This window comes from Plutella xylostella, chromosome 25 (genome assembly GCF_932276165.1).
Source record: "Plutella xylostella chromosome 25, ilPluXylo3.1, whole genome shotgun sequence".
Taxonomy (NCBI): domain Eukaryota; kingdom Metazoa; phylum Arthropoda; class Insecta; order Lepidoptera; family Plutellidae; genus Plutella; species Plutella xylostella.
Window position 1 is genome coordinate 3,874,167 of NC_064005.1, and position 22,082 is coordinate 3,896,248.

At 39.8% G+C, this 22,082-nt stretch overlaps 3 protein-coding genes across 3 annotated transcripts; 1 reads left to right on the forward strand and 2 right to left on the reverse strand.

Moving 5' to 3' along the window:
* Nucleotides 1-22: 22 nt before the first annotated feature.
* LOC105382389 (mucin-5AC) lies at nucleotides 23-19,043 on the reverse strand. Its single transcript, XM_011552263.3, has 7 exons — nucleotides 18,730-19,043; nucleotides 11,356-11,521; nucleotides 9,744-10,081; nucleotides 3,521-3,709; nucleotides 780-968; nucleotides 407-585; nucleotides 23-157 (listed from the first exon to the last, which is right to left on the reverse strand). The coding sequence occupies exons 1-7, from the start codon at nucleotides 18,962-18,964 to the stop codon at nucleotides 98-100; spliced, it is 1,356 nt and encodes a 451-aa protein (XP_011550565.3). The 5' UTR covers nucleotides 18,965-19,043; the 3' UTR covers nucleotides 23-97.
* On the forward strand, nucleotides 14,944-15,668 carry LOC105382388 (NADH dehydrogenase [ubiquinone] 1 alpha subcomplex subunit 8). Its single transcript, XM_038107604.2, has one exon. It carries the CDS (start codon nucleotides 15,093-15,095, stop codon nucleotides 15,621-15,623), a length of 531 nt encoding a protein of 176 aa, XP_037963532.2. The 5' UTR covers nucleotides 14,944-15,092; the 3' UTR covers nucleotides 15,624-15,668.
* A 387-nt stretch (nucleotides 19,044-19,430) lies between the features above and the next one.
* LOC105382386 (DNA-directed RNA polymerases I and III subunit RPAC1) lies at nucleotides 19,431-21,901 on the reverse strand. Its single transcript, XM_011552262.3, has 6 exons — nucleotides 21,673-21,901; nucleotides 21,243-21,543; nucleotides 20,923-21,042; nucleotides 20,555-20,737; nucleotides 19,981-20,208; nucleotides 19,431-19,570 (listed from the first exon to the last, which is right to left on the reverse strand). Exons 1-6 carry the CDS (start codon nucleotides 21,724-21,726, stop codon nucleotides 19,461-19,463), a joined length of 996 nt encoding a protein of 331 aa, XP_011550564.1. The 5' UTR covers nucleotides 21,727-21,901; the 3' UTR covers nucleotides 19,431-19,460.
* Nucleotides 21,902-22,082: the final 181 nt, after the last annotated feature.

The window sequence follows — 22,082 nt, forward strand, 5'->3', positions numbered from 1 at the left end:
AACAGAAATCATACAAAACGACTTCAGTAACATTTTAATTTATTGGCTAAGTACAAAAGTATAAAAACAATTTCATCACATCTTAGGTACATATCAGCTATACTTTATTCTGGTTTGCTTGTGCCTGTCGCAGGTTGCCTATCGTTGATCCAAATCTCTGTAAAAAATATATATAATTAATTAGTTCAGTCAGGTATTTCATTCTAAATGAAGTGGTGTGGTGTATGGCTGTCACACTGGCATACTTCGGATGTCCATGTTCAAGTGATTGCCAGCCATGATACATCACTTGGAGACCCTCCATTGACCACTGGTCTACCAAGAGTGAGAATTTATAATAATCAGAGATTGCGTTTTGCTCTATTAAGGGTGAGTATAATAACCATAGCCATTGCACTTGTCTCACCTGAGAGACTCCGGCAAGCAGAGCCAGCAAGCTCCTCTGTGGCGGCCGGCAGTGCTTCTTGCCGCCTTCAGCACAACACAAGTTGGGGAAGCAGTCCACTGACGAGCTGCACGTCTGCGGGAACAGGTCGTATTGCGGCGGCGCCGTACATTGCACGTACTTTTCTAACATTCTCACCGCTGCAATAAAATATTTGTTAAATTATATAGGTAGTAACGCCATCTAAATTTGGCATTTAGTACTATTTAATTGAATTAAGAGCGCCATCTACACTTAATTGAATGCAACTATTTTTACTTCTAGCGCCATCTAGATTTAACTAACCTACAACTCAAACTTGAACGCTCAGAATAATAACATCATTCGAACTTACGTCCGTCAATTTGCCTGGCGACCGGCACGAGGTCCAGCCTGGCCTTGGCGGTGCGGCAGTAGGACTTGTTCCCGTCGGGACAGCACACGCGCGGCCAGCAGTCCGCGTCGGACTTGCACGTCTGCAGCTCGAATAACAGCTCGCCGAGCGGCTCGGATGGGCAGTCGCGCGGGATCACTCCTAGGAGGGCTGTTGGGTAAAACATACATGTTTTCCGGTTACGGCTTTTGGTAAGTATTCTACTTACTTTGTCGAGGAAGGAAGGAAGGTAGAGGACGACAACGCTAACTTTGCAACGGAAAAAATATAGGTAACATAACCAGGTCTCAGCAAAGTTAACCATTGTGTCAGTAAAGGTGGATGCCTAATGTTCTTATAATGATTACTTCTTAGCAGCGTCAAGCGTTGCAGATATGGAATACTCTTCTTGCATACATTCTGTGCATGACGACCGTGTAGTGTAGTTAGTTATGTTGTGAAACACCCTAAACTAAATGATACAATACATGGGAGATGATTTCTTTGTAGCATTGAAGTTACATTTTATGTCCGTTAGCTAACCACAGCAATAAAAGCGCGATGCATGAAATGAAATGTGTATGATTAGTGCACAGCACAAGTCGACATTTCCTTATTGGAAGTAGAACTGCTTGTCAGTTGCTTGACGCCGCTCTAAATATGGATAAACATTTAGGTAATGCTAGTTACTAAACTACCTACATCCTGCCAAGATAAAACTACATGATATCAACTTAGGTATTCTTTAGTCGTTCGCCTATGAACATTCGTTAGTTTTTGGCCAATCCAAAGTCATTCGGCACATAGAAGTAAATGAACTTGTCGGCCGCTAACAGATGTCTGTAAGAATGATCGATGTTGGTATGGATGCGCTCTTCTAAGTCTACATAGACTACCTACCTACTCTAGAACTTGGTACTTTTTGTAGATAGGTTCCCTGCTGACAGTGGCGGATTTACCTATAGGCCAAAAAGGCCAGTGCCTAGGGCGGCAGATTTAGAGGGGCGGCAAATTTAGGATTTTTTATTTTACAGTTTTTTTTAAATATAAATTTACGTGTGTACACGTATCTACATATAAATAAACGCACTGTCATATAATCAGTATGTAGGTACCTATATTCTTTGAATTTAGTGGCAACTATGGCTGCTAAATCATGCTCAGGAGGGCTAGTACGGGGCGCATTTAAGTCGTGACATAAGTTCGACGTCGTCGCGCTCGCTCTTGAGCCTGCGCGATGTGAGTGAGCGCGATGCATAACTTATGTCACGTCTTAAACTAGCCAAGATTGACGCTTTTTCATGCTGCTACAGGAATTTTTTGTAAACTCGACACAACGCTGGCTTAAATAAATGAGTGAAATCGGGAATGGCAAAACCCGGAATAGAGCGGCGGGAATACTTTCGAATTTGGAGAAACTGGAAACGGCTGTAATGGTAGTTATGTGGATAATGTGGAATTTTGTCACATGTACTAAGTACATCAGTGATATTTTTGGACCAAACAGTCACTTGAGTCTACCAAGAATTCGCAGTTTGAAGCTTAATATTTCGCAAACCAGTCACTGAATAAAAAAATGGTTTGAGAAGACCTTTGATATTTTTGAAAGACCTGTGCAATACCTTACACCAACAAAAAAAATCATCCCCATTTTACATGTATGGAAGGTAACATTTTTTTTTTTCATTAATTTATTTTACTAGTTTGTCGATGCCGTACATTTGTACAAGGTGGATCAAAAGAAGTCATCCTATCTTGATTGGCTCTAATTTTTTTCTAAATGAAAAACTTCGATTCTGATTTTTTATTAACTATGTTTATTTGAACATTTAAAATTTTATTGGTAAAGTCTAGAAGATGATATTGGCCAAATGAGCGCCGTCACAATTGATTGCCCTACGGGCTCCTTTTATGGCATTTCTCATCAATTCAGCGAGACCTTCGGGCGAGAGATTCTCGCACTCGTGTCGAATGTTGTCCTTAAGGGCTTCCAGAGACACGGGCTTATTCAAATTAACATGGGCCTTGAAAAAACACCCACAAAAACTGTCTGAAACGGTTAAATCGGGCGATATTGCAGGGAAAAATTACATATAAAACGAAAAAAAAAGGCGACCCGAAAACTGAATATACAAAATTATTTGGCGTTCTTGGGAAGTGTGGCTTCCGTGGCTTGTCAACTTGTATTCTGCATTTGTCTAGTCCACCAATATCAAAACAAATTTGAAATTGGCGGCCATTTGTACAAATGAGAGCAATTTCCAATAGGGTGATTACTTTTAGCCCACCTTGTATATCTTTGCGAAATGTCAGCTTTGATATTTTTACCCGTTTATGAGAAAAAGATAGCCGGACAACAAAGTGATCCTATAAGGGTTTCTTTTTTCCTTTTGAGGTACGGAACCTTAAATAAGATTTGATGAAACATTTGAAGTTGGTGACAGATAGACTTAGAAATATCCACATCATTAAGTTCACAATCATACTAATAACGGGATTAAACTAACAAATTGAATTTCAGAAGTCAGTAGGGGCGGCAAAAATTTAATGGCCTACTGGCGGCAAATTTGTAAATCCGCCACTGCCTGCTGACCAACCCACTGCCAAATCAGCTCATACATTTTAACAGAAATATAAGTAGATGGGTGTATAAGTAGTTAACTACTTAAATGTAATGCCAGAAGCCTATAGATATAGAGAAAAGGGCAGTAAGTATATCTCACGCTGATGCGTCGGCGCGGGCGTGGTTGGCTTCGGCGCAGGCACGCCGCGCACGCAGCGCCGCTCGCAGCACACCTGGTCGGCGCCCACACTGGCGCGGCACTGCGAGCTCTTCTCACACGGCAGCGGGAACAGCTGTGCAGCCGCCTGACCCGGCTTCGGGCAGACCAGCTTCGATGACGATGACTTGCCTGCGGATTGAGGGCATTTTTAATACGCTGATCTTCAGCTTTTCGCTGTCTAGTGTTGGATATGCCTCTCTCTCCTCTACCTACTCTAACGGTCATTTTCTTTGACAGGCCACTTTCAGCTTACATGTTTTAAGAACTAACTTATGTCGAACTTTCCCTAATCTATACTTAACCATTTCTGATGTAACCATTATATCATTATAAGATAACTCCAACAGCTCTTTCCATAGAACACAAAGCGACTTTATATCGGGAGTTTGAAGTTTGGGGAACCTAGACAGTCTAGACACCTACGCTACAAAGTACCTACTTACTCTATTCTCCAAGACGTAAATTTTCTCTTATAAAAGACATCAACGCGTGCGATAAAAATAAGTTCTACACAGTTTTCAGTAAGTGGAACATTTATTTGAGAATTAATAGCTATGGAGTACCTAGTCTCCATGCTTCGACTTCAGAAAGCATTCGTTCTATACAGCCGGTAATTCACGTAATAAACTTGTAGGTAAATACGCAAAACGCAAGAGCCCGTAATTAAACTTGTTAGTGGAGCTAGTTATAGTTATACGTCGTTATTATGAAAATTTCTTGTTTTTCTTGCTCTCGTTACCTATCGCGAAAATATATCTCTAATTTTGTTATGTATTTTTGATGTGTTTGTCGTGTACTCTGTGTAGACGTAGCACTGGCACGTTGCATCGTGCCCTCTATACTCTATGGTAACACCTCTATAGTCTATGGTCGTGCTCTATGGTTTTCAGTAATAAAGCGCCAAGTCGAATTATACGGTCGGTTGTTTCATTGCAATTAATAATTAATCTATATTATAAATATCTATCACTGTCGAACGAGGATAATCTACTCACGTGTTGCAAAAACGGATAACAATGGCGTTTTTGGGTAATTTGGCTACCTTCGACCACAAATCGTGCGAGTGGGACATTTTCAAAGGACGCTTGGTACAATTTGTGAAAGTTAACAAAGTGGAAGAAGACTGTAAAAGTGCCATTCTCATAACGCATCTTTCCGATGAATCATACCGGCTAGTTCGAAATCTTGCTTATCCAAGCGATGTGGATAAGTTAAGCTACGAGGAATTGGTGGCTTTACTCGACGCTCACTTCAAGCCTAGACAATGTTCCTTCGTGGACATGGCTAAGTTTCACGGGGCGACTCGAAGTGCAGGCGAAAGCTTAGGGGACTGGGCGGCGCGACTCAGAGGTCTAGCAAGCTATTGTGACTTCGGCGCAGCCCTGGAGACGAACCTCAGGGACCGTTTCGTCCTCGGCCTGGGCTCAGGTCCCGAACGCGACAAATTGTTTGAGCAAAATCCAACAGGATTAACATTTGCTCGGGCATTGGAGTTGGCGCAGCAAGCGGAGTGTACAAGGGAGGCGAAACAATTTGATAAATTGGTCATCAAGGAAGAACCAATATACCGTGCTGCGTTTGATGCTAAATCTCAGCGCGATGGTGGCCCGCGTCGCGGCGGCGGCGGCGGCGGCTACAGCGGCGGCGGCGGCGGCTCGAGCCGCGCTGGCGGCGGAGGCGCGGGAGACAGCGGCAGCGGCGGCGGCGCCCCGGGCTCAGAGACCCGGTGCAGGGTGTGTGGTATGAAGAACCACTCAGAAGATACGTGCCGTTTTAAAAATTACAAGTGCCAAAAGTGTAGATCTAAGGGCCATTTAAGAAAAGTGTGTACTAACAAGAACTCAAGAATAAACAATATTGAGGATGACGATAATAACTCGGGGTGTGAGGAATGCCAGAACTTTAATATAAGGTACGTGACAAATAAACCGCTTATTTTAGACTTGATAGTGGGACAACAGTATGTTACTATGGAACTCGACTCTGGTTCAGGCTCAACTGTAATTTCAGATAGTTTCTATAAGAGTAACTTCTCATTGTATAAACTGCTGCCTTGTAACATAACAATGTGTCTATATACCGGGCATAAAATTTCTCCCCTGGGCTATTTTGAAACGAATGTTACATACAATGGTCAGACAAAACCGATTAGGATATTTGTAGTGGAAAATGGCGGCCCGCCATTACTGGGTCGAAATTTCATGTCCGCATTTAACTTAGTGTTAACTACAAATTTAAATAAAATTTACACTGATGGTGAGGTAGGCACGCTGTTGGAACAATACCCTGAATTGTGGCGCGATGAGTTAGGTACTTTCAATAAATTTAAAGTTGACCTTCGATTGAAAGATAATGCCGTACCTAAGTTTTTTAAGCCACGCACGGTACCATTCGCTTTAAAAGATAAAGTTGAAGCGGAACTTGATAGGTTAGTGAGTTTAGGTATTTTAGTGCCAGTCAACCACTCCAACTACGCGACTCCTGTTGTGCCGGTACTGAAGGAAAACGGACAGGTCAAGATAGCCGGGGACTACTCGGTTACCTTGAACAAAGACCTCTTAGTCGATAAGTACCCATTACCGCGCATTGAAGAAGTGTTCGCAAAACTAGGAGGTGGAGAGAAGTACACAAAATTAGACCTAAAAAACGCGTACAATCAATATGTTCTAAATGAACCATCCCAAGAGCTTACAACTATTAATACTAGTAAAGGTTTATTTAAATACACCCGTATGGTGTACGGCCTAGCCAGCGCGCCGGCTATCTTTCAGAAATCGATGGAGACAGTCCTATCCGGGATAGAAGGCGTTAGTTGCTGGTACGATGACATTTGCATCACGGGGCCTAATAAAACTACTCACTTGGCCAGACTACGGGAGGTACTACATAGATTGAATAGCTCGGGTCTCCGTTTACAAAAAGACAAGTGCGAATTCTTCAAAGACAGTGTAACCTACCTAGGTTATGTTATAGACAAAAATGGTCTACAAACTTGCCCTAAAAAGGTTGAAGCTATTTTAAATGCTCCGGAGCCTAAAAATGTCACAGAGGTCAAGCGTTTTCTAGGCGTTGTAAATTATTACAGGAATTTTATCCCAAACGCGTCGGCTGTAATGAGTCCACTTCACGAGCTGTTGAAGGCGGGCGCGGCGTGGCAGTGGGGCGCGCGGCAGAGGCAGGCCGTGGCGGCCGTGCGGCGCGAGCTGGCGTCCGAGCGCGTGCTGGCGCACTTCGACCCCGCGGCGCAGCTGGTGCTGGCGGTGGACGCGGGCCCGCACGGGCTGGGCGCCGTGCTGCTGCAGCGCGCGCAGGATGGCTCCGAGCGGCCTTTGGCCTACGGCTCGCGGTCTCTCAATGCTAGCGAACGAAATTATAGCCAGATTCAAAAGGAGGCTACGGCTATAATCTTCGGTGTGAAAAGGTTCCATCAGTACCTATACGGACGCAGCGACCCGTTTATTTTACAAACCGACCATAGGCCTTTAGTGTCGATTTTCAATCAAAATTCGGGCATATCGGTAACCACGGCGTTACGTTTGCAGAGATATGCGATTATTCTGTCGGCCTATAACTATGTCATACAGTATACATCAAGTGCAAATAACGTAGTAGCGGATTATTTTTCGCGCGCCCCGGTTGCAGAAACGGTTTCTGATAGTGACAGAGAGTTCGACATGTACACTTCTTTGAAATTCCTGGACGAAAGTACACCGGCCGTGTTGTTAGACGATATTAAAAGGGCCACTGATAATGATGAAGTCTTGAAAATTGTCATCAAATACATGCAACACGGATGGCCGCGTTCAGTACGTTGTCAGTCAGTCCTACCTTACTTTAGATGTAAAGCAGACCTACAATACGAGAATGGATACTTATTGCGAGGTCATAAAGTTATTATTCCGTCATCGTTACGAGAACGAATGTTAGTGGAGCTTCATAGCACTCATCTGGGTGTAGTTAAAATGAAGTGTAATGCTCGTGCCCGGATGTGGTGGCCAGGGATGCGATGTGATCGACGCCGACATCGAGCGCTGCGCCGGCGCGTGCGGCACGTGCGTGAGCGTGCGCGCCGCGCCCCCGCGCGAGCCCCCCGCGCCCTGGCCGCGCCCCGCCGGCCCCTGGCAGCGCGTGCACATTAACTACATGTCGTTAGGTCAGAGTGTGTACCTCGTGGTGGTGGATAGCTACTCAAAATGGGTAGAATGTTTGCTTATGAATAATGGCACTGCTACGAGCGCGTTGATTTCAAAGCTGAAATATTTATTTTCAGTTTTTGGAATTTGTAATACTCTAGTTTCGGATAATGATGCCAAAATCAACTCGTCACAATTCAGGGAATTTTGTTCCAACAACGGTATAAAGTATATGACGTCACCCATTTATCATCCAGCTAGTAATGGACAAGCTGAAAATGCTGTTAGAATCTGCAAAAGAATGATTAAATGCGCTATTAGTGACAATCTACCTCAGACAATAATTTGTGAACGGCTGCTGGATTATTTATTTGTATACAGAAATACAGAGCACTGTGTTACAGGTGAGTCTCCGGCGAAATTAATGTTTGGAAGAAATTTACGATCACGGCTAGACTTAATATTGCCTAAAGAGGACAAGATAACATGTGTAAATAAACAACCTCTTTCAAAACGGAAATTTACTGAGGGTGATACAGTTTGGGTACGTTGGTACAGTTCCAGAAAAGGGTTTTGGAAAAAGGGAATAGTTAAGGAAATTTTAGGAAATAGAATGTACAGTGTATATATATTAGATATTAATGAAGTATGTGTAAGACATATCGATCAGTTATTTAAGAGTGTAGATGCTAGCCGTGACTTAGATGTAAGTCAACCTTCATCATCGCCACAGAGCTCGGTCACTGCTAATAGTTCCGCCCAGTATCAGTCTGTTTCCATGCCGTTGGCCTTACCATCTCCAACAGTGCAGACCGAGGCTCCTGTGCCGAGCGCGGTCGTGGCCGACCCGCCCGTGGAACAAATAGTGGAGGAGGAGGGGCATGTGGAGTGTGAGCGAGGGATTTCGGTTCCGAACACCTCAGGTCAACTGGATCCGCCGTTAACACCTCCACGACAGGCCGATCGGCCGTTAACACCTACATCGCCACCTCGTATGTGTTTACGGCCCAGAAATAAAAATGTTAGTTATAAGTTTTAGCATAAGTCTTATTTTTAATTGTATTTTTATTGTCTTATTGTTTGTTAACAGGTTTCAAAATTAGTGTGGAGGAGTGATGTGTTTGTCGTGTACTCTGTGTAGACGTAGCACTGGCACGTTGCATCGTGCCCTCTATACTCTATGGTAACACCTCTATAGTCTATGGTCGTGCTCTATGGTTTTCAGTAATAAAGCGCCAAGTCGAATTATACGGTCGGTTGTTTCATTGCAATTAATAATTAATCTATATTATAAATATCTATCAATTTTACGTAGGTAATCATAATTATCGATATTTTAGATACTTACTTAGTATAAAAAACTTCTTCAATGATACCTAATACTTATCTACCTTACTCGTAATAACAATAGATATATATGTATTTGTATATCATGATATTTATTACCACTGCATAAATATTTAGTTATCTTTCTTAAGTAAGTACCCTTTTACTACAAACTATCGGCTAAATATAAGTATCATGCATGCAAGAGCTTCATATTTCGCAACTATCTCGAGATCCGTAACTGTTGGTAATTTTCCGAGAAATACTTGGTACAGTATCGTTTAAGTTGTACATAATATTTTATTTCGTATAAATGGAAAATCCAAATCCATACTCATTATTAAATAGTATAATATTGCTGCAATTTATAAAACTAACCAACAACAAATAGAAGTTTAGTCTACATCAGATGATTGTTCTGGTGGGCTATCCATCTATCTTTAGCACTAGCCTATTGGCTTTTGAGTTAGTAGAGATAACTTCATCCATAAACGAAATCATTGCAAGTACTTAGTTACTGAAATTAATATTAGAATAAGATTAAAATATAATATTTTTTTACTCAAGTAAGTACCTACCAAGAGGCTATCAGTTTATTTGAAAAACATTGTAACTAGGCTATAGAAGTTTTCTAAGGAATATGGGTTAGTAAGAAGCAGTCAATAATCATTTCTTTAAATAAAAAAATGACAGCAATGACTCACCAACTTTCTGCGGCGTAGCCCTGACGGCCTTCGGCGCGGAGGCCTGCGTGGTCTGTATCGGCAGGATCTGCAGGAACGGCCGCGGCGCCTCCGTGCTGGGTCTGGGGGTCGTTGTAGTTGTGGTAGTCGGTTTGGGAGTCGTTGTAGTTGTAGTTGTTGTAGTAGTAGTCGGTCTGGGGGTCGTTGTAGTCGTTGTAGTGGTCGGTTTGGGGGTCGTTGTGGTGGTTGTTGTCGTTGTCGTGGTAGATGAGGTGGTGCTACTCGAACTACTCAATGGTATGACTGGTATGAGGTTATCGGGCGGTGGTGATGCGTCGCTCTTGCTCGGTTCGGTGGTTCTACAATGAAATGATTAGTGACAAACGTGAATAAAATATATGGTAGGTACTTAAGTGCATTCCTAACAAACGTATGAGCAACTTTGAATTATTATAAAGCAAACACTGTTACATGCAATCGCCCCGTAAGAACCAAACAAGCACAATTAAATAAAAATATCTAACATACTTTAACTCCTTAGAGCTATGTAACTAAACTATTATAATATGTTACTACTTATGGCATCTACTTAATGAAAAATGATAATGGAAGCAATAAATGCATATTCCTATGTACAAAGCGGTGGTAGAGATGTAATGTCTTAAAGATTGAAAAGTATAAGTAGTATACAGGCTAGATTTTAACCATCCATCAGTCTGTAATCATAGTTATATTAGGTAGGCCATGTAAAAATTAATAGACAGACTCTGAAGGAAATAATTTCCGTTAATTGGCATGACTTGATTACTAATAAAACTCCCTGTGTATAAAAATATTGTTGTAACTATATTTAAGGAATTTTAAAATACTAAAAGAGCAATCAGGGAAATCCAAAGTCTGACCGGAGTTTTTAGTATTTAATTTAATGCATCCTGTCTTTTAGTGCATATCTTTTAATAATTAGGTAAGTCAGTAGGTATTCTTTACAACCACCAAAATCATTTCCGGAAAGGTGGTAGTATATATATATATATATACCTATCTACTTTTAATAGGTATTACATATTTTTATAATATTTTTACACACTATTTGATTTGGGTTAGCAGAGGCCGCATGCCTGTTACTGCGTCACGGAAAAGCTCTTATTACGAGTATTACATCACATGCACTTTGTGAAATGGTCCGTTGTTGTATGTGACTTGCACGTGCAAGTGTATGATAAGTAACTATTGTTATGATTCGATCCAAATAGCAAAGGCTTTCAACTGGATAGTCAATAGCCAACTCTACATGCAGCTCCGATTCCGAAATCGTTTGCCCCAGACGCAATTCCAGCATTAGAAAGAGCGGTACGCAAATCCAAAGAATATCCTAATAACTTTTTTTTTTTTTTTAACTAAAGAAAATTAACCCATAAACTCGAACCAAGCTGGGGTGCATGAAAACAGCTTCTCAGAGTACGTATCAAGTGTACCTTATACCTATGTATAAATACGCCCGGCGCACCCTGCATGAGCACTCAGCGAATCATGACTGGCTATAATCACCACGGTGACCCCTAGTCCAGCTTTAGTGCTCTTTTACGACATGCTTCGAAGAAACCAAGCTAAAGTCTTGCAGGCAAAAACCTACCGTATCGGCGCTGCAGTCTTGACGCCCTTGGTGCAGAATCCCTTGCAGCACAGATGCTTGGCGCCCATGGGCGTGCAGTCTGCGCGCTTCTTGCACGGCAGCGGGAACAGGTCCAGCCAGCCGCTGGTCGTGCGCACCGCCGGGCACGACACTGATTGGCTGTGAGCTGGAAATGGCAAGTGTTGATTGGGTTGTAGGTATCGTGACGTCACAGGAATCGATCGCCGCAAAAGTAAGCCTCAAGAGCGAGCGCGATGGAGACCTTTTGTCGTGTCTTAAATGCGCCCCGTGCCAGCCCTTCAGATTACTTTTGCGACGATCGATTCCTGTGCCTTCTGGTAGGACGGATAATATTATGAAACTTATGTGATGATCGTGAATTCGATAAAATAAATAAGTACCTACTTATTTTTATAGTTGGAGAAAAACTTAGTCATAGTACGCGCGCGTTGAATTCTTTTGTATGAAAATAAATACAGCTTAGGAAGTTCTAGGAAAATAATACTTTTAATTAATTTTAAATATCCTTAGGTAGGTACCTTCCGTAGGTAAATTTATTCAAAGCAGAGGTAAGTTACCCTTAGTTATTTACCTACCTACTAGGTATGTGTTAAAAGGAAAGTGCTTTCTGTAGGAATGTTACTATACTGTTTGAAGTGCAAAGATCGGCGGGTGTTGCAAAAACTAAATTGGGCACCGGCTCTGCAATGATTGATTGCGTTCATGAAATGTTGCGATGTATTGCATACAACGACATAATGATTTTAAGTTTATGTATTTATAGAAGGAACCTAACTTATGATTTGAGCGAGCGTAATGACCTTGTTGACGTGTTTGAATTAAATAATTATAAGAAAGTACCTAGACAGAAAACCAAACGGATAGATAAGTATCTATCGATTGTACGTGAACTATAAAAGTACCTAGGTAGGAACATGTAGGCAACCATGTAAACAGTGTAACGACTAACAAACGTCGCCGCCGTCTCTACTTTATGGAACAACAAAACAACCCGCTTCAAGTTTGATTGTCTATTTCTATTATAGCTGAACATAAAAGAGTAGAGAATAATTGAGGGCGTGGCAATCTAAGAAAGTGGCCACACTATTATACACTGCCGGGCAATGAAAAAGTTCCACTCACAAAATTCCGACAGCAAACGAAACCAATTTTTTCAAATAAAATATTTAAAACTGGAACAAAATATTACCGATTTTAGTTGTTAATATCCCGATGCTCTGTTAAATGTACTTTAATGTTGCAGAAGACGGCGTTAAGCTAGGATTTTCCGTTTAGAAGTAATTAGGTGATTTTCTCAGTGGAACCTTTTCATTGCCCGTGAGTGTAGTATAGAAAACGGACAAAAGTATCACGATACTTTAGCAGAAAAAATCAAAACGAGAAATGTTTCAAATATTTACTAATTATAAAATGCCACTTTTTGGGGAGGTTTATTAATTTAATTAGTAGGGGAGAGGGGGGCAGTCTTGAATGAATTTCATTAAATCAAATCAACTGTAACTTTTATTTCATTGTGTATTTCATAATGTTTTTTTGCACTGAAACACGTGTTGGTTATCCCATTATGTAATTACTATAGGAGAAAAGTGATAGTATCACACATCGATATTTTATTACAGTTTTTTCTTGCTCAGGAAAAAGTTCAAATGAACTGACCGGGCCGGGGCAGCAATTCTTCTAAAACTGTGTTTACCAATTTTCCTGCAACAAACTATTTAATTGGTCAGAAAAGCAGTGACTTGCAAATTATTATGTCTGGGGAATTTATACCGACTCTTACACTGAGTTGCAGAAAGGATCTTTAACTTAATGTCGGCATTAAATGTATTGTTGCCTTGCTTTGACAGTATACGGACAGAAAGAGACAGACATAGATTTAATGTACACATTAGCTTAAAGTCCCTTTCTGCAACTCGGCATTACATATTCTTACACATATTTTTACAATAGGTACTCTAACACGGAGAGACCGACACACATAGACACCTACAGCTGTAAAACTTATCGATACCCTGTTTGAGTCGGGGGTTAGTAAAAAAGTATCTAGACCTGATGTTTTAACAACATTAGCATCCAGACCCTGATGTCATGTAACGTTTGACACTAGTATTTTCTAACCTCTATAAGAATAACAAATACACATTGAAAGGCATTCTATTACATCAAAACAGTACTTTTTTACAAGAAATATAAGCAATGTATGTTAATGGTTAGAAATTAAGTACCTACTCACCAGTATAAAACGCTGCTCTTTCATAAACATCGTATATATTGACTAATACTTCTCCAGCCTCATTCTCCGCCAAACATCGTAGGTAAACGCTGTAAATAATCTGTCTAGCTTCGCTGCGAATGGTTTTATTCATTTTCACTTCGTGAACAAACTCAGCAATCCACAAAACTCCAAAATTAAGCAAAATTCGATTTGTTTATACAGGAACAGGGCGAGTTTGACATTCAAACCATAGAAACAGACCACAAATCACAAGTTTTTTTTTATTGCCAGGTTTAAATCTGTTTAGTTCCAAAAACATTAATCTCTACTCTTTTGTGTTCAGCATACAGCTATTACAGTGAAACTATAAAGTCCTGAAATTAAATGAGGGCACTGCTATCTTTCATGTAGCAACCCTATATAGCGAAACATAACTGACTTTGATACTTGAAATTTTTCCCTGTTAACTTCCTACCTATTTATGTATTTAAACACAACTTACCATCCACAAAAAAGCTCTTATACAAGCTAGAAGGTGTTAATATGAAGGCTAATAGTGAAACCAATAAATATTTATTTAGATAACGTTATTACAACTGTATAAAAAAACTGGATCTGTTGACGAAGGGCACACATAGTAAAGACATCAATTTCTCTTTTTGGACGGCCAGTTCTGTTTCTTCCAGGAGTTAGAAATATTCCATATTTTGCCCTCTTTGGCACGCTGGTCCGATATAACTATAAAATAAAATAAAAAAATCTTTTTGAGTTACACAATGCCCCCCAAATTCAAACAATGTGAATTTAGTAAGTAAACAAACATTATATCTTCAAGTATCAAAATGTTAAAGTTTGACTCAACTGAAACCAGATGAAACCTACAATCAGTGGTATGTAAACAATGTTCGACTTGTGCTCTAAACCTAGGTTTATCGATAAATGAAGCGTTGGTACTAATAAAAAATGAGTTATTACTATTTGTACAATGCTACACACCCGTCATAGACGCTGTACGAGCGTAAACATCCTCCAAATTCGACAAAATGTGTCCAGCTTGATGTTCCGCTAAACATTGTATTAAAACTCGATAAATAACTTCACTAGCTTGACTACGAATATTTTTCTTCATCTTCCTTATTGCAACCAAGCGTAAATTGTTGCTTTTATCTAGATTATCCCTATAATTAATAAGAAAATTCAAAAAAACAGCCAACCGCCTATTGACATAAACAATTGTTATGACTTTTATGTTTCTTTTCTAATGGTGCCAGGCTCCTGAAAATTTTAGTTCTTCAAACATTAATTTCAGGACTTTATAGTTTCACTGTACATATGCACATGTCATTGTCACTTGTCAGGGTCGGATGCGTCAAGTTCTTCAAACACAAATATTATTCAAAATACAAAAATATTATCTTTCATTCATTATCTATAGCATACTTTGTGTTATCTTCAACTAGGTACTACTTCGAATAACGGCCTTATTACATCTCTCAACAACATGGTGATAACAGACAAGGTAGAGCTCCCCACGTTCGAGGAGCTGGAGGTGCAGGAGGTGGACCTTTCCACCGCCACCCTGATGGCCGCCGCGCCGCATCTCGGTCTCCGCTGCGAGAGCGTCAACAACGAGTTCATGCTGTGTCGCCAGGAGACCGGCGACCCGCGCGCCTGTCTGCCGCTCGGCAAGGAGGTCACCTCATGCACGCTCACCTTCTTCCAACACCTCAAGGCCACCTGCAGGGACGAGTTCGCCCAGTACGCCAACTGCATAGATAAAAGCTCCGGAGATTTCAGCTTGAGCCAATGCCGGAACACTCAAGCTGGGTTGGACAAGTGTGTTCTGGATAAGATGTGCGTGCAACGGCCGGACTTCGGGTACTTCACCCGGGCGCGGGTGCACGAGACGCAGCGGCCGCGGGTGGAGGGGGAGGAGGGGTGCTGCGTCGAGGGGGCCGTCCCACGCCTGCCCGACGACGCGCCGCGCCCGAGGGCGCGCTTCAACAGCAGATATCACTACATGACTGAGTAATGGCTTTTGAATATTGATAACTCTATGTTTATAGCAAACTATATTAAACTACCTATTTGACTTTATTTGGCGTTCATAACTTGATGGTCTATACTTACCTAATATACCTACCGAGCTAGATAGGTACATATAGGACGTACATACTGTATCTAAAATCTTAGTAAGTACCTATATAAATCAGATATATTGGTTGCTATCTGCGGTGCGCCAACAGACATAAAGTGATAGTAGTCGGAGGTAATAAGTGATTGAAAGCGGATAATTCACGTAATATTTGACCAAAGCGGACTGGCTGTGGGTCGCAGGCTGCAGTCGGAGCCGAAGGTCACTGCACCAACAACTGGGTTAACCACTTTATCATTGAGAGCCGGTGTTGCGAAAATGTACAATCTGGAGCATAATTACTGGACGTAAAAAAAATGCAAAGCTCTAAAGCTAGCTTTTGGGTTTTATTATTTCATAAACTTAGCGTGTTGCGTTATTATAATTATTATGATTCATACATTTCATAATCACGTCAAGGTAGGTAATGAAATGAATCACAAAAGAACACTTGATCACGTTGATAAACAACAAAACACACTTCTGGATAGGTCACTATACGTAGTTGTAGAGGCTTCCAATAACATTATATAGGTAGGCCCCTTTTCTTGTAGGTAGGTAGAATACACTTGATTTAAAGTCTTCTAAACAAAAATATAATCGTTTCAATAAGAGACATGAAGTAAATGAACCATCCCTAATTTTAATTACGCCGTTGCTCAAACGTTTGTTTGTGAAATCGGCACCGGCGCCGCACTCGACTGGGATTATTTTCGCGCAGCAACCTTGACCCCGCGGGCTCATGTCTAATTACTAACCAATTATCTGCGTAAAACAACAATAGTTATAGCACTTTATGATAAATCTCCTTAAATCCGCTGTAGGTACCGTTTAACACATGCAGTGACACACGCTACGCTAAATGCCAGCACCTTAGCTGAGATTGCTATCTATCTACACTAGTATTATAAAGAGCATGATAAAGAGGCAAGATTTGATTGTTTGTTTGTACTAAATAAGCTCAGAAAGTGAATACTTACTTAATGTATTTATTAAACATCATAAAGCTACATAGGTAAGTACATCCTTGTTCCCCAACATACCTTAAGGAGCGTTTTGAGTTGAGATGCTCTACACATAGCCGCTCACTACGATCATCTCATAACCTTCGCCTTCATGTTCCATCTTGCACAACTGTGTTTTATGAGGGCTCATTCACATTTCAGGCTGTTAAATTATGGAACGATCTGCCCATTGAAATCAGACTCGCACCCTCTCTACCATCCTTCAAAAACAAGCTCCGACAGCACTACTTAAATTTATCTTATCCTGATTAGAATGCACCAGCAATTATTTATTTATTTATTTTTAATAATATTTATGTATTATTATAGAATATATAGGTATATATTTATTATTAACTATGTAGGTTTTATATATTATTATATGTAGGTATTTACATATCGTTTATACTTTATATTAATGTAGTTTATAAATATCTCTTATTTTCACACGCTACCCTTTTTCATTATTTCTATGTCCTTTCAATTTGGTTGTCTGGAAGAGATTACTTTTAGTAATAAGGCCGCCGATTGTGCTATTTATTTTCTGTTCATGTTTGTAATACTGTTTCTTTTGTGTGCAATAAAGAGTATTTTATCTTTTATCTTTATCTTTATCCACTATCCCATGCGAAATATGATGGCTATATAAATCTTTTAAATGCGATGCTAAGCTCGCGTGTAAGCTAAATAAAGAAGTGTTTAATATACCAACTGACATTCGAACTTCAGTACCTACTTATAAATACGTTATTAAAAAACTATAAACTAACTTATCCTAATGCATATCATTGACATAATTTACTATTTGGAGATGGTATTATACGCTGTAAGAAACCTGAATTAGGAAAGTTTTCTAACGAACTAATAGGTATACTTACACCGAATCTACTTAGTTGTAAAATTAACATTCGTGCTGAAATTTCTTTGATAGGTTCGAGATGCATCCATAATTTTTAACGGCCAATACAGAACACACGATCTTCCAATTTCTAACATGATATGGCTATAATCCAAGTCTTGTGTACATTTTGCCCCATCTCCGCGGTTTAGATGCGGTTAGACGAGCAGTTTCATCAGACATTGCGAAGGGATCAGCAGTTAGGTCTCTAATAGGTCTGCAGCTGGAGGGGACAAGGCCAAAGGTCGACACAGGCATTCATTTAACTTATGGTTTCGTAAATACCATCAATATTAACAACATGCGTTCCGAATGCGACTTATGGGATTACCAAATGCATCGAAACTATGTTGATATATTAAATCTTATAAGAATACGTATAACACGTTACTTATGTATTCATAATACTACAATACATACTCTTTTTAAAGGTTATTTAACTCACATTTACCACACTTTAAAATCTAGGTAAGTACCTCGCCTTGGGAAAATTTGATAGAATGAATTCCAACTTCCTAATAGGTACCTAATGTTATTAAATAACAAATATTTGGAGGATTATGTTGAGTTGGCGTACCATTGAGTTGAGAAAATTGCGGTTGACCACTGTTACTCTCATGTTGGGTAGAGACAGATACGTTACATATAGGTAGACTTTATAAAAGCTTTCCGCTTCCTCCAAGTACCTACATAATAATATTATTATGTGACATACTAAGTTATGTCTTACATTTTATTGAATTCCATATTTACAGGGTTCACACTATTTTCGTCAAGTTTGTTAATATTTAGGTCTTCATCGTTTGCATATATTTATGTAGGTAGGTACTATACCTATAGGTACGTAAATAAAAAAGAACCTGTATCTATAAAATAACATACCTAAATAATAATATGTAAGTAACAAGTTTACCTAATTAAATTGGAGTAAATACGTACCTATTATACAATAGCCGGCATTATCAGAGCTGCACCGAGCTTGTTGCTGATGCGTACGGAGAGACCGTTACGTACACCATCTAGCCTAAACTACTTAATTGGGCATATTACATTAAAATTAAGATGCAAGTAAAGTACTTAAGTAAAGCAATAGGTCACTCACCTGGATTTTCTGACACGAATGTGAAAACAAACAGTATTAAAATTTTCCTAAAATACATTTTAGCGATATTTTTTTCAACAAAAAAATAAAAGTTATTCCTAATTATTTGTTTATGTAAAAATGGCACTGGTTTCACACTGTAATGTTGTTGATGCGGTCGGTCCGAGGCGGCGCTAACGACTGCCGCACGCGCCCCGCGTTGCATAAGCGACCAGTCGCACCAACAGATATCCATTGACGGACAAAATACTTTCGCTCAGTTTTCTTGCTTCAGTGAGTCTGATCTTATCTGCAGTGTTTGGGAGCTTGCGGCTAAATGGTTGTCCTTCAGGGCGCTGAATGTTTGACGGTTTGACGTGACCTAATTATTTCGCTTCAATCGGATTATAGTAGTTTTTGCGAATCAGATTTCTAAATCATAACTATCAATAAATCATGTCTAAAAACCGATCTGTGTAGCTATTCTGCTGCCGTTACGAACTTCATTTTCCCTGAAACCAGCCATCAGCCATCTTCGGACTTACCTACAGAAAAAAACTTCTAAGTACCTAAATTAAGCGCCACGCGCATATAAACACATAGGTAAAAAATAAGTGTAAGTAAATAAGTGATACTTACCGATATTGATAAAACACTGAATTCGCGAACGATTCGATCTATTGGATCAACTATCCCCTAATAAATAAAAAACAAAACAATCGTCTTTACCTCATAATTTATTTTCAAAAATATTAAATGTTATTGAGTTCCTCCAGCAGTGACTTGCACTTGTCGCGCAGGATCTTGACGGCCTCGATGAAGATGGCGGCCGGCGGCAGCGCGCCCACCGACTCCACGTTGACTGAAACAATGATGCAGGTCAATAGGTGCCAGCACAAGGCTGCGTGTAAGGTTTGTCAAAGAAAAAACTAGTGAGGTTTAGAATTGAGTTTACGTTTTTCACACTTGTTTAGTGATTCTTCTTGTATCTTGGAAGGACAGGGTACTATTGACTTTTATTAGTCGATACCGATTTTTTATTCTGATCAATCTAGATGGTTGAACCCTGGTATTGAACCTGGGACCAAAATGTTGAAATGAGTGAATCGAGATACTGAGGCATTGGATAAAAATAATGAGTTGTTCCAAAATATACAAAACTATATCTATTAGGAGTATAGGCAGATCAATGAGCCCAATATAGCACAATATCATCCGGATTTTACGAAAAAGTTCATTGTCCACACATGTCATACATTTCAAAAGACTCACATATAAAATGATTCCTAATCCGACTGAGCACAACTGCGTCTTTGATCTCGTCGTATCTATACACATTGCGACTGCAGCTGTCGTAGCGTGCGTCCTTCACGAAGGCGCGTCCCTCGCCGTCGATGTCGATGACGCCGGGCGAGAAGCAGCGCTGCAGCAGCGTGGCCGACGCATCGCGCACCTCACGAGTTATCTGGATGTCTGGGAGGAGCCGGTAGGAGGCCGTCGCTAGAAGAAGGATTTGTTAATTAGTAAGGGGCTTTTTGAGGCAAGGATTTATGTTTATGAGTAACAGTTTAGTTAACTACTATAATAAATAGATGCCTGAGAGTCCTAAAACATACAGTCTTATAAAATGGTGTTGAAGAATACACACATAATCCATGGGCTAACATTTTTAGAATAGTACAGCCTAAACATAGCCTGCACAGAAAGCTGACCCCTTTTAGTGTGACAGTGCTCCAATTGGTTTCTGTGCAGTCCAGTGTACATACCTACCTATAGTTTAAATTAGTACATCTTCAGTATCTTAATTGTCATCTTATAAATCTCCAGTTACAGCAGTTAAACTCACCAACAGGTGAAAACTTGGCATGGTCCTTGCCGATGCCCTTGACAGCCACCAGGTGGAGGTCCAGCTCGTGTCCCGGCCGCATCTTGGAGATGAGGATGTCTCCATGTACCGGCCCCACGTCCGCCTCCTTGTAGACTGATGACTGGTTGCCGAGGGGATGCCACTTTATTTGTTTTGAATACACTGTCGGAAAAAATACCATGTACTGTGTGAAAGAATGGAATTCATTATAAATAAATCTTTATTAGGTACAGTAAGTATATGCTATAATTTTTTAATTATGCCCTTCATCTATGTTTCATTTGGAGTATCAGTAAGTGCATTATTTATTTTTACTTTTGTTATGTATTAAATAATAATATACTAACCACTGTGATTTTCATACATATCCTCAGCTCTGAATGAATCCTTAGGTTGTGAAGGATTATTGGTACATTTCACTTTCAGGGAGTATTCCAATGTGTTAAATTCTGTCCCTTCAGTAGCATCTGCAATTAAATTTGTTAAATAAATTGTTGAATTTTAACTTTCTTTGTCAAAATAAGGTTGTAAACCAGTAAATCACAAATTTTGATCATCAGTTAATTAATCAAAAGCTAGTATTTAATCTAAAATACAATGATTTTAATTTAAAATATGAAATACAATTATTGTATTCTATTGTAATTCAATAAGTGGCTTGCAATACCTGGTGAACGATATTCAAAATTCCTTGGGTCAGCTTTGAGTGGTATCAACCCCAGTCTGTGTGCCAGTACCTCGTCCTGGATAATCGAGGTATTATTTTTTATCATTACTTTTTCAATAGCCATGCTCGGCACCTCACTGAGCATCAGACGACGGAAGGCATTTGCAAATGCAGGATAAGTGCCAATGAGGTCAAACTCCATTTCTAAATTGTTCATACGGACAATAACGATGCGGAAGTTTTTCTTGTACTTTTTGAAGTTCCATTTCTCATCTTCCATTCCATAATCATCAGGTGCATTCTGAAAGAGGTTATGTCATGCTTTCAAAACAACATCTTAGGTTATACTTTTAAATTAGCAAAAGTTAGTTCAATTTGTATTCCGTATTCCTACTATAGGAATATATGATTGACACGGTTAAAAACATACCTTAACTCTAAATTCTTCCATAATTACTTTAGGTCTTTCATCCAATTTCGGCATTGTTTTTGTTTACTTTTATTTACAGTTGTTCTTAGAAAGTTTGAGTAGTTCTGGTAGTTGTATGTATATTTAGGAACAAAAACAGAGTAACACTTTTCAGTAGAATTTCATAAATTTCTATTATTTTAATGGAAAACTACTTTAATTAAAATATTAATGAAGATTGAAAACATGAACAACCACAACCACTTTTAGTGAAAAGAAATTGAAATTGACAATTCTTCAAGTCTGTCAGTGTCAATATTTTATAGTCTGTGGGCACTATGAACTAGGCACTCTGTGTGTTACCATTCTTAGGTTCGTATCTTACATACTTGCTCTCGCAACGCAAGTTGCTGCCTGTGTCGTCATTCGGC